The 12685-nt window shown below is 39.3% G+C and overlaps 1 protein-coding gene across 2 annotated transcripts; it reads right to left on the bottom strand.

Moving 5' to 3' along the window:
• On the bottom strand, window positions 3022–10798 carry LOC18775669 (probable cellulose synthase A catalytic subunit 3 [UDP-forming]). Of its 2 annotated transcripts, XM_020563690.1 has the most exons (14): window positions 9749–10798; window positions 9365–9551; window positions 9000–9220; window positions 8763–8871; window positions 8468–8648; window positions 7940–8206; window positions 7515–7860; window positions 7293–7430; window positions 7080–7205; window positions 6689–6901; window positions 6303–6594; window positions 5913–6109; window positions 5481–5831; window positions 3022–5369 (listed from the first exon to the last, which is right to left on the bottom strand). In XM_020563690.1, exons 1-14 carry the CDS (start codon window positions 9833–9835, stop codon window positions 4785–4787), a joined length of 3300 nt encoding a protein of 1099 aa, XP_020419279.1. In that variant the 5' UTR covers window positions 9836–10798; the 3' UTR covers window positions 3022–4784. The 2 variants fall into 2 exon arrangements, with proteins under 2 accessions (XP_020419279.1, XP_020419280.1); XM_020563691.1 differs by lacking the exons at window positions 8763–8871; window positions 9000–9220; window positions 9365–9551; window positions 9749–10798 and having other exon boundaries at window positions 7940–8249; window positions 8468–8579.

Consider the following 12685-nt stretch of genomic DNA (forward strand, 5'->3'; position numbering starts at 1 on the left):
CAAGAACATATATAAAATGGGTGAACAGAGAGAGAATGAGCAGAGACAGTCGGGGGAGAGAGAGAAGCTGCTGGGTTTTTAAAATCTGACTTTGAAATATTTATGGTTGTACCACTGCACTTCCGTTGATCATAACTTCGTCGTTAAAATTCTGATTTGAGCCCACTATGTGTCTACGAACTTGTATCAACGAGCTCTATGCAAAAGTGCCCCTCAAATCCCAAAAATCCTTAAGGATTGAATAGTGACTATCGTGACCTTACTTCAAGGGCAAAATTATAATTTCACAATTAAATAAATTAAATATAGTAAATAAATTGTTAAAATTGGATCAGGGTGTCACATCTAAAATGAATAATTATTTACTTTCTAAAATAACACATGACATATCTTGAGTGGAAGTATCACCAGCTGACGTGATGACACCGTACTATTCTATAATTTCTTAGGATTTAGGGGCACCTTGTAACTCCAAACGCCTTGGGACTCTTCTTCAAATCCTAAAGGTTCATTATAAATCGCTATAATTACATTTATTTTGATTTTATTTGCCAACCTTGTTTTTATTTTTTTAATAATTTTTTTGAGGGGATGTGCACAGCTACAATGGGAATAGCATAAACACAACTATTTTATTTGAGAGGCACCTTGTATGCTATGAATTTTATTTCAAAGATTCAAGCAATCTATTTTTCAAGTCTTCATTCATAGATCTTCCTGCCAAGAAAAAAAATAGACCAATTCATGGGCGGAACCACACTACGGCCCCGTTTGGTTCATAGGAAAGGAGGCTTGGGAATGGGAATTCAATTGCTTTCCCATGTTTGGTAAGTCCAGACATGGAAAATGGTTGCCTGACACATGGGAAAGTTGGGGGAAAGTGAAGCCCTCCTCTGAACTTGGGTTTTGTTTTCCTTTCTCATGGGAAAGTTTGGGAAAATGAGCCAACATTCAATGCATAATTTTCATGACTATTTTGTCCCTATGAACAATATATAATTACAACGTATCATTAAATGGATTCTCTTTTTATTTGATTTAATATGGGTATAATTGGAAAATTATACAAACTTTGTTTTCCATTCCTACTCAAAACAAACATGGGAAATGAAATAAAGTGAAATCTCCCAGTTACTTTCCCGACATTACCAAACGTGGGAAAAGAATCTTTCATTCCCATTCCTTTGGAAATAATTTCCCCTCAAATCTATTCCATGAACCATACGAGGCCTAAGGGCTACAGCCCAGTGTGGTTTTTTAAGGGAAAAATATAAAAAGTCCAAATTTATTTTTATTTTTTAAAATAAATTTAGTTGGAGGGCAACAATAAAAATACACATTAAAATAGGTTCACTTTCATTTATGTTATTGAACATATTTTCGTTTTGATCATATGTGTTTTTTAGTTGCATTTAATATGTATTTATTTTTTGTTTTTGATAAAGAACGATAGTATTTTATTGATAGGGTTATTAACCGAAATGGTCCCCCAACTATTGCTCCAATATCATTTTGGTCCATCAACTAAATTTTTCATTTCAATGGTCCTTCAACTCTTCATTTGGTATCAAAACGATTCTACCGTCAAAGTCTATCAATTTTATTGTTAAATTGAGGGATAAAACTATCCATATAAACTAAAATATTAAAAAAGTAAACCCTCAGCTCTCTGCTCTACCGTTCCACCCCCTTCCCCCACCTCCCCTATGTTTTTTTTTTATCCTCTACCATAACATAATCAGCAACCAACACAACATGACTTTGCCGTCTATAGTCCCATACGGCACCTCCTCCGCCGCAACCTCACCTGGTGGGGCCTGCAAATGGGTTCTCAACATCCTAGAGGGTGGTTTTTGCAATACACATCAGAGTGGTCGAGCATTTGTAATACACCATGTTTTGCTTACTGGTTTTGATGTGCTTTGGTGATAGATCGGATGAAACCCAAATCAAAGAAGTAGAGTGTGTTCAACGTCCCTCTCTCTTGAGTTTTGGGCAATATCATTTCCTCAATTTTTTGCCCAAATTAGAATCCTGGGGCTTGGGGTTGGGGCTGTGGGTTGCGGGTAGGGATGATGTGGTCAAGTCATGAGGGAGAAAAGGCGAAGGGGTGTTTGGAGGGAGGCCGAGAGGGGGGAGGTTGTGGAGTTGGGATGCGAGGTAGTGCTTTTGTATAAATCTGGGTTTGTTTACTCTTTTAAAAAATTTGTTATTTTATTTTTATATTTATGTGATTAAATTTTTTTAAAATTAATTTAAACAATAGAGAATTTTTTATATTAATTGTTAGGTCAATCTCACCGAAAAAAAAAAAGCCATGTGACTGGTGAAATTTTCCTTTAATTTTTTATTATATATTACTATTTTAATTCATAGAGACATTCTTACCCTTCAATTTAACAATAAAATTGACAGACTTTGACAATAGGACCGTTTTGATACCAAATGAAGAGTTGAAGGACCATTGAAATGAAAAATTTTGTTGATGGACCAAAATGAACATAAACAAGTACAAAGCCACTATGGTGTTAAACTCTATTTGGTTTATGTTAAAGCATATTGAAAATTAGTCTATGGAGCTATGAACTAACGTAGTTTATATGATTTAATGTTTACTTTTATTTCTAGAACGACTATAGAAATTGTAGGCATAAAAAAAAATAATCATTAAATTTTAAGCTAATAACTTTAGCTAGTCTACCCATTGAAAAATTTCTGGTTCCGTCCTTGGACTAATTGAAAACCATTAAGGCATATGCCCGCCTCCACCACCCCATTTTTTATACTTCGCTTTGCTTGTTTAATCATTTTTTGTTTGCTTGTTAGTTTAGTTGAGTCATAAAAAGGAAATCCATAAACATAGTCATAATTGGATTACGTTAACTAATTAAAATCAATTTGATGTCTTCGTGGGAGATGTAAATGCAGAGAATGTAAAGGCAGAGATATAAGGCCCAGTTTGGTGTCTAGGATTGAATTGGATTGCATAAGTCACTAAATCTAAGGTATATATTTTTTTGGGTCAATCAAAGTTCATTAAAACCCCAAAAATGGGAAGGAAACAAACAGAGAATACAAGGCCGAAAATGCCAATGCAGAAACAAAGTACCACAAGCACATAGCAGATTAAACTAATAACCAGAACAGTCTAGTATAACAAATCTTCCCCACACAAAATCAAAACAAAATACAATCGAGCCATCGTCACCACAAAGGGACCGCAGAACGCACCTACCGCACCAATATGGCCACAAAGGAGGGGGATTCACATCCTCCACATAAGTCAGCATAGTTGCACATAGAGACCCACTAATCTTACGCCAAGAACAAAATTTCCCAAAAAAACAGAAACACATCAGCACAAGAACATTCCTCCAAGAGTCACTTTCTGCTTCACACTCGAGTCCACTTGTGCACCAAGAAGAAAACACCAACCAATCACAACACCAGCATGGTATATACCAAACGATTGAAATCAAGGGAATGGAGAGTATTGGTGCAAGCACTAGAGCTAGAACCGTAGCAAGAGCTCTATATACAATCTGATAACGATGCGACAAAGCGCTTAGAGAAGTAGTTGCTATATCCCAATGGAGAAACCAGATCTGGAAAAAGTAGAAGGCAAGAGTAGGAGGGGATGTTGTGGGAGAAGTAAATCTGGTTAAAGGGGGTGTTTGGCGAAGAAGGGAGGACACAAAATCGGCTTGAGACATATAATCTCAGCCTAGAGCACAAGGTCCAAGCAGTCACCAGGAGAAACAATCAACTCTCAAAGACAGCCACCAATTCTAAAAGACAGCTACCAACTCTCAGAGACAGCCACCAACTCTCAGAGACAGCCACCAACATAGCCAAACAGGCTCAAACACAAAATAAGACCAGCCCCACAAAAGAGTCCAAGTAGGGGAGGTTGCGGTGCTAAGAAGAAAAGGGGGGCGCTAGGTTTTGCCTGGGTATATATTGAAGGAGGAAAATGACGGTAGAGATAAATGACTTTCCATGTTGGGGGCAATTAGGAGAAATTAGTAATAAGGTATTGTTATCCTACTATTTTTTGGGGATTAGATAAGATAAGTTTTCTTCATGAGTAATCCATCTTCTACCTTGAAGTTGACCAAAAAAAATTTCTTTTCTTCCTTAAACATGGTTCAAATATAAGGAGTATCCAATCCAATACTAGTTACCAAACGTGGCCTAAATGGATATCGACCCTATTATAAAGGGCAAACAATGAGCCCCAACATTTTGTATCGTTCCACAAAATTGCTTTTATAGTTACAACTTGCATGCAGCACGCCGTGGCCTGCTGTTATTGTGAATCGAATATTGAGAGATACAGAGACTGGTGACAAATAACAAGAATAATACACAAACGCAGTGTGGTCTTGTTCTGGTTCAACAACCTACCTTATCTTTCCAGACACGATTTATCAACTGGAAGTAATAAGTATCGGAGGAACAATCTCCCACCACCACCCTATGAAGTTTACAGACAGCAGCCAGCCAGACACCAGCTCGGATCGGAGTTGGACTTGATATTTAGAATTTCCCAAACCAAAACCAATAACCGAACACAAGAGAAGGGAAGGAGCTGTTCGAAAGAGATCCGTGCCGTGCCGTGCCATACATGTATTTAATCTACAGCTTGCAGACCCGTCTGTCACTGAACACTGAACACTGATCACATTCACTCAAACGCACATAACAAAACTTTATAATTTGTTTGTATCATACGCCAGCCAGTTGCACAAGGATTGTATATGAATGGCACACAACATGAGGTGTTAATGGCAGTCCAATCCACATTCCTCCAGGACTGGGCCATCCGACTTGGCCAAGAATGGATCAACCCGAACCCATAAAAGGGAGAAGATGGAAGCCAGCAGTATTGACCACACAATAATGATTGTAGGAGTTCTGTTCTGCCTACCAAGCAGACCCTTGAGGAAAGGATAGAGGTGAACAATCACCCAGAAGGCAAAGAAGAGCTTACCAAACAGAGGCCCCCATGACTCATACCCATTGTTTATAGCATTGGAGACTCCAGCGACTACTCCTATCAAGTTTATTATGAGCAGTGTGGTTGGTGGGATGAGCAATGTCGTCCACTTAAATGCATAAAGCTCCGAGAAATCTGCGTCGTCCCCTGCTTTTGATGTCACAGTAAAGTTTGTATCAACACCAGCTAAAACCTTTAAAAGCCCTTGAAACACAGCAAACAAATGCGCTGACACCCCTCCAATCACCCAAAACTGCTCATTTCTCCACCACTCATCAATGCCAACGCCACTCCATCTCATTTCCAATATGCTCGTTGTAAAGATGCAAATGAAAAGAGACAGAAACCACAAGCTAGCAACATTGCTCAGCTGCAGTAAAAAATATAAGTTAATGTTTGAAAAATAATCCTAGATACCTATCATGTGGTAAGTAAGTCATAAAGTAGAGTAAGTCACTGCTCTCCATCAAATTTTATGTACCTCTGGAGTGATAAATTTGCCTGTTAGCAGACATACAGCAGGTAGAGTGCAATAAGCAAGAAGTGGAATGGATGTCCATGGATACACAGTAGCATTTATGTAAGACAGACGTTCCAACCACTTCAAACCCCCTCCATACCCGTACCAAAGAGGGCAATGCCTGCTCAAGAATATTTCGATTGATCCAAGGGCCCACCGAAGGACTTGGTGCAAACGATCAGACAGATTAATGGGAGCAGACCCTTTAAATGCAGGCCTTGCGGGGATACAATATATGGATCGCCACCCATGGCAATGCATTTTAAAGCCTGTTAGGATATCCTCTGTAACTGAACCATATATCCAGCCAACCTGGATTGGAAGGAAAGTTTAACTGAGCAAGCAAAAAAATTATACCAAGATATAAGCACAGGAATGGGATCACCATCTTACTTCCTTTCCCCATTCAGTTTTATCTTCATAGCCACAGCTAATGACATGGATGGCTTCTTTAAGCAGAGATGCTGGGCTGGTGCTTTTCAGTGTCCCTCCATCCTCTAGCAAGGTGGATGCCACAAACACAGAAGACTGCCCAAACTTCTTTTCCAACTTCTCCTCAGACATCAGAGTCAAATTTTTAACTTCAACACCTGACAAGGACTTCTGAAGTCAAAAGGCAAACAAGTTTGCTGGGAAACAAGGAACAATTTGGTGTATTTACCATTTATAAAAAGACCTATCTGTACAAAGGTAGCAAACATACATCTACCTATCTCTATCACCTGCCTGGCATAAGTTAGGGCTGCTAGATTGAGACCAATTTTATGGAAGGCAAGGGTTTACCTTCAATGCCCTCTTCGATACCCTCCAGAGCACAGACAGCTGCCAGAGCCTCTGTATCTCCCTTCTTGGAATTCCTTTTCTTCATATCAGTCTTAGGTTTGTTGGCCTTCTTCTTCCTCTTTCCAGAACAAAAGCATCCACAACAGCACCATTTTGGCAAGCAGTTGCATGTCCTGGTTGGTGGCTTCTTTGTTTTTGGAGCATCATAACCGTAGAGAGCCTGCCTTCTGAAGACACATCCAGTCCCAACGTAGATAGGCCCTTGGATCCCATCCAAGCCTTTCATGTTAATCTGTTATTTATGATGACTTACATGTCAAATTTGAAATAGAACACAAACGAATGGAAAAAGAAACAAAGATGTCTCACTGGACATAGAAGCATACATCGAAGAACACTGTATTTCGGTTGGCATATCGGTCATGCCTGTCGATACCATCAAATCTCTGTGGGAACTGGACATAGCACACTCTCTTTCCTACCAACGGATCCATCATGAAACACATTGACTCTCTAAGAGCTTTACCATTATTGATATAGTGATCACAATCCAAGTTCAACAAGTAAGGTGCATTCGTAAGAACAGCTGAGACTCTCACCTGTTTGACATACAAGATGACAAGAAAATGTAACTCCCAAAGGAAAAAGAAGAGAGAGACAACAAATACACAAAATTTTATCAACTGCTCAGAATATGGATTTCCAAAGAACTCTCTGTCTCTCTCTCTCTCTCTCTCTCTCTCTCTCTCTCTCTCTCTCTATTTCAATTTAACCTACCAAAGCATTCATTGCTCCAGCTTTTTTGTGGTGGTTAAACCCAGGTCTCTTTTCTCTAGAAACATATACCAGGCGCGGTAATTCTTTCCCATCTGTGTCATGTCCTCCACTTTGGCCGAGAAAAACCTAAGAAGGTGCATATAAACTGGTTTATGCCAAAATGCACGGGAATTATATGTGTACAATACAACATCAAATTCTCATGTCACAAACCTGAATCATCCCAGGATGATCACGAACATTATTTCCAGGCCACGGAGTTCCATCTTGCATCGTCCATCCTTCTTCTGGAACCTTCTGAGCTTTAGCAACCAAAGCATTGATTCGAACTTTAAACTCTTCATATTCTCTCTGCAACAATAGTAAGTGGAATATTTACTAATATTTTCTGCAATGAGTAAGAAGGAAGTATCAACTGGTAGTAACCCTCCCTACCTTCATTGCTCTCCGTTCCTTCACAAATGATGGAAGCACCTTATCTTTAAGATAATCTATCTTTTGTGCAAAATACCATTCAGGTGCCCGTGGTTCTATGCTAAACTTCTTACAGAAAGGGACCCACTTTTTAGCAAACTCAGATGTTTCAGACAGTGCCTCAAATGTCAGCATAGCAGCACCATCATCTGAAACATAACATGAGACCTTGTCGACAGGGTAGTCCACTGCAAGAATGGAAAGAACAGTGTTTGCAGTCACCAAAGGAGGCTCCTTCAACGGATCAACTGTACTGACATAAATATCAACTGGGCAAAGTTGTGAAGGCTGGCCTTCCTTCTCATACCTGAAAAATGGAGAAATAGCATGAACTGTAAATGCGCTCAAATGCAGACCAAAAGGAAAGTTGTATTCAGATTACTTGCCTCAGGGACAATCTGTCCAGATAAGTTTCCCTGTCAATGGGAAGCCACTTTGGGAACTGATCAAGAATCCATGAAACAGCAAACCAAATCTCACAAATTACTGAGATGAGCCACAACGCATATGCATCATTCACAGGATGCATGACCCGATAATGAAAGAAGAATCCAAGAGCAACAAGTCGAATCATGATGATCATTCGGTAAGGATTGATTTGGCTCGATGGAATTGGCAATTTTCTTGACAAGGGCTGTCTTGCCTCATCCATTCTGACCCATGAGCGACACAAATAATTTCCAGTGATCAGCAATCCTTGCATATTTCAAGCATTATGGTATAGGAAATGGGAATATTAATAACTAACTTTAGAGGAGAGAAATTGGGCTAATTTTAAATTTAAATCATATTAGCTCTCACTCTGTATTTGAATATGCATTCATTAGGGGCGTATGTAGAGAAATTGCCCTACAATGACTAAACACAATTCACAACCTCAGAAAAGAGGAGCAAAACTGCAGAGGAGCACTTACAGTGGTAGATCAGGGCCATTCCCATCCCCATCATAGTCCCAATCTTTGCCACCATTTTCATGTTTCATCATCTGTAATTTCTCTTGCTTTTCCTTCCAACTCTCCATCCTTTCCTTCCAAGCAACACTACCATAGCCATAAGCAGCGAGATCTTTGGAAGGATCCATGGATCTGGCTTGTACTGCAAAAAGGATAGATTCCAAAAATTCAAGTTAACATAAAGAGGGCAGGTAGCCAAGAAGAATTGGATTTGGAGTATGTGAAGGAAGGCAAGACTGCTGAGTGAGATGGTTACCTGGAAAGGCAGGATCTGAGAAAGGAAGAGGGTGGATCCTTTTGCCTCTGGCAGTAGTTCCCATGAAAGAAGGGACCAAAGCATGTTGTTCAGGAGGGATATCATCAACCTGCGCCAACAACTCACAAGCATTATTAAAGCAACAAGCAAAGCATGGAAGAAGGAAAGTATGGAAACGATGAGTTAGGAAAGCAATCTTGTTCAATTGAGTGAGAATTGAATTGAATGTGAAAGTACCATTTGACCATTTGTAAGGAGGGGAAGTTGGGGCATGGGATGAAGGACTTGAGGGAAATCAGAGTCAGAGGCACGGCCATAGCTCATGTAGCCGTGAAGCATTGCGTCTGCGGCAAGCGCCTGCTGCATACCATGTCTGCTCCTTGTTGCATCAAAACTGAATTCGTGCTCCAAGTCATCCACACCGTCTTCTTCTTCATCACCCTGCACCCTGGCACACCCTGGCACCCATAAAATCTCCAATATTATTAACTGATTGATTGCTATGAAATATTCAATTATATATTCAGTAGTAGTATTAAAATTTACAAGTATGAGAGTAGCAGTAGTAGTAGTAAATTGGTATAATTAGTTAGGGTGGTTACCCTTAAGACGTTTGAAGCGGGTCTTGCACTGAGGACAGACTTGGCTTCCCTCGCAGCGCTCGTACTCATAGCAAGTGCGGCAAATGGGAAAGGCACACTCGTTACAGGCCACGAACAGCTCCCCGTCTGCAGTCAGGCCTACATCATCTCCACAAATCTGGCAAATCTGCCCCTGCAACGCTTTCGGCTACAAAACCAACACGTCAACAGTTACACTAGATTCATTCATTCACAATTGATACACAGTCTATATTAGTTAACTAATTAACAACACAAAGAGCAGCAGCAGCAGCAGCCACAAATTACCAACCAAAATGTAAACATAGATAATTAAGAAAGCAATGAAGAGTTGGAAGGAAGAGTTAGCAAATTAAAGAGCATTACAGCAGATTCCCCATCACGTTCACGGGGGATGACGACAAGCTCATTTCGGTTGTGAGAGCCGGCAACTAAACCAGCACTCGCCTCCATTTCAGAATTCAGATAGCTAGAGATCGATCTCCCGTCTTATCCTTGTTTATTGTAGCTGCTAGCTACTCCCACATCTACAACTATGCCCAGCGACAGCGTTGCTACAATTTCTTTAGCTATCTCTCACACTCAGTTTGGAAATATCAAGGAAGATTTGCTGCTGCTGCTGCTCCTCCTCTTCTGGCTTTTCTCTCTCTTATCATTCTTTGCTTCTCACTCATCTCGCTCAATTCGTTTAACTTCCCTTTGCTCGGTAATTTTTGTTTTGGTCACCAAAACATATTAATATACGCCGATCAGCTCACAGATGATCAAGTACAAGCCATCTGTTTCCTTTTTAACTCAACTCACTCACTCAAATCAGAATTCAGATAATAAAAAATTAATAAATTAACTTAAACCTAATTACCACCTCAGAACAAGTCAAGTCAGAACTCATTCACTCTAGTTCTTCTAGTAGTGAAAGAAAACTCTCTTCTCTCTCTTATTATTCCTGAGTTAACTAACAACATTCTCTCTCTCATCCTTAATTTTCCCTCTTATTAAAAAAAGTCTTATCAATATCTCCGCCGACACAACTGCTGCTGCTGCGTCATTATTACTCACAACTCGTACACTATTCTCTAACGGTAACGATTCTCTCGCGTCAACTCCTCGCTTAAAAACTCAACTCTTTGCTTGCTTGCTTGCCGTTAATTAGATAACACAGAAAACTGCTTACGTAATATTTATTCTGGGCCAATCAGCGATTCCTTCAGGGATCTTGCTGGCTGCTGTAACTGTAAATAATTGGACAGAAGAAGAAAACTGACGGCGGGATAAAAAAAAACAAGATAGAAAAAGATCACCATTAAAGACGAAAATACGCATAGCTGGATTGAGGATCTACGGATATCCGAACTTCTGAATATGTAAAGATTGGAACCATCGATCTAACCAATGGCTGTTCCTAATTCTGATTAAAAAAATATCAACCACAATTCAACAACCTCCTTCATTGTTGTTTCTCTTTTATCTATTTCTTTATTAATTTACTTACACGAAGAAAAAAAATATAGTAAAACCAGAGCAATAAACAAGAAACGTTGAATTATTAAAAAATGTTGACCAATAGTTTATCAATTCTTGTGAAAGTAATTATAGTTATATAAAATAATGAAAGAAAAAATTGAGGTGAAGATAAACAACTGGGCACATGTGGAATTAGGCGGTCACGTCGCCAAACGGTCTGCTAGCTGTATCTCGTCGTCCCCTGTCTCCTGTCCTGTCTGACCCACCACCACTCTCTCATATGTCTCTCTCTCTCTCTCTCTCTCTCTCTCTCTCTCTCTCTCTCTCTCTCTCTCTGTGCTACTGTAGATTTGGGGACTCCTTTTGACATTGCTTTTATTTATTTCCTTCCCTCTCCAACTCTACCTTTGACTCTCACTCTAAGTTAAATATGCGATCACTGATTCACTGATCAATTTATGAAGCTTCCTAATTATGTAACGCTCAACTATTGTTCATCTCAAACTAATTGGCCTCCATCATAATTCATAGACAAATCTTACAATATTTTATGTCTTTATTAATGTAGCTGCCAATTAACAGAACTAGCAAGTTCCTTCACTCGTTTATATGTCCTTTCCTTCCCCCTTCCCACGAACCCTGATTGTTGCATCAAGTTTACAGTATCACTAACATAGGCATAATAATGTATTCACGGTTGGGTAATGTTGTTCACTATGTAACAGCTCTCGGACTACATCATTATTATATGAGCTTGTGTGCGACTCATAAGTCCACTATATACCAATGGGAAAGATTATGTGGGCTAGTAACCATATAATCGGTGAACCTAGTGTTCTATTATATGGTAGGTTCTTATTATTGGACTTGGACTGTTATTACCTTTGTTAGGATTAGGTCTTTCCTTGATCGGTGGAAAACCAAATTGACATTGTTTTTACCATATATGGCTGAGCACACATTCCGCAGATGATGAAGCAAAACCACCACTTGCCGAAGACCAAGTAGGAAGAGTAACCTAACACAACAGTCCCACGTCGCCAAAGTATGAAGGTCGGCATCACGAAGGAGACCACCTGTAATTCGGAAGGCCATAACTACTGATTGATACTTACCATGCCAAATAAATTCAAGGCACTCGCCTTCACCTGGAACTTTGGGTAAAAAGTGAAGTATCCTATCGAGTAATGAGTTGGAAGAGAGAGAGGAGAAGGTAGCTAAGGGATAGCAGCCAAGCAAGAAGCTCATCATTCTCTACACTTTGAAATTTCTGATTTTTAGAGGAGGAGGAGAGCAAGAAGCAAACAAGGAGAGGGGAGAATGGCATGATAATTGGAGAAAATCTTGGGAAGCCTTGAGGCAAGGATCCAAGGGGTTGAGATGTAATTCTTTCTCTCCTCCTTGTTTTTAGTTTTTTTCATTTTATTTATTTCTTGTATTTTCTTAGTTTCAATGTAACTTCTTATTTTTATAGGGTTTAGGTTGAAGCCCTAAATATGATTACCCTTTTATTTTGATGCTCTGAACTTATGGATATCTAGATGTTGTTGATCAATTCATTTTACTAAATTAATCATATGCTATGTGTTTACTTCCTTTAATTGATCGCCTTAGGTTGTATGCATATAGCTAAAGTTGAGAAATTGTGTAAGATACCCAAGAACATAAATTCTAATGGCAACAAATGATTGAATAATTTCTAATAGCAACAAATGATTGAATAATTTCTAAGTGAGCATCATGTGAATTGGTTTCTTGATAACAATTGATGAATCCTCTTCACTAAGATAATCTATCCTTGATGTATATTTTTCTTCGATTGATCACCCTTGAAAGCAT

Source organism: Prunus persica, chromosome G5 (assembly GCF_000346465.2).
Source record: "Prunus persica cultivar Lovell chromosome G5, Prunus_persica_NCBIv2, whole genome shotgun sequence".
NCBI classification, from domain to species: domain Eukaryota; kingdom Viridiplantae; phylum Streptophyta; class Magnoliopsida; order Rosales; family Rosaceae; genus Prunus; species Prunus persica.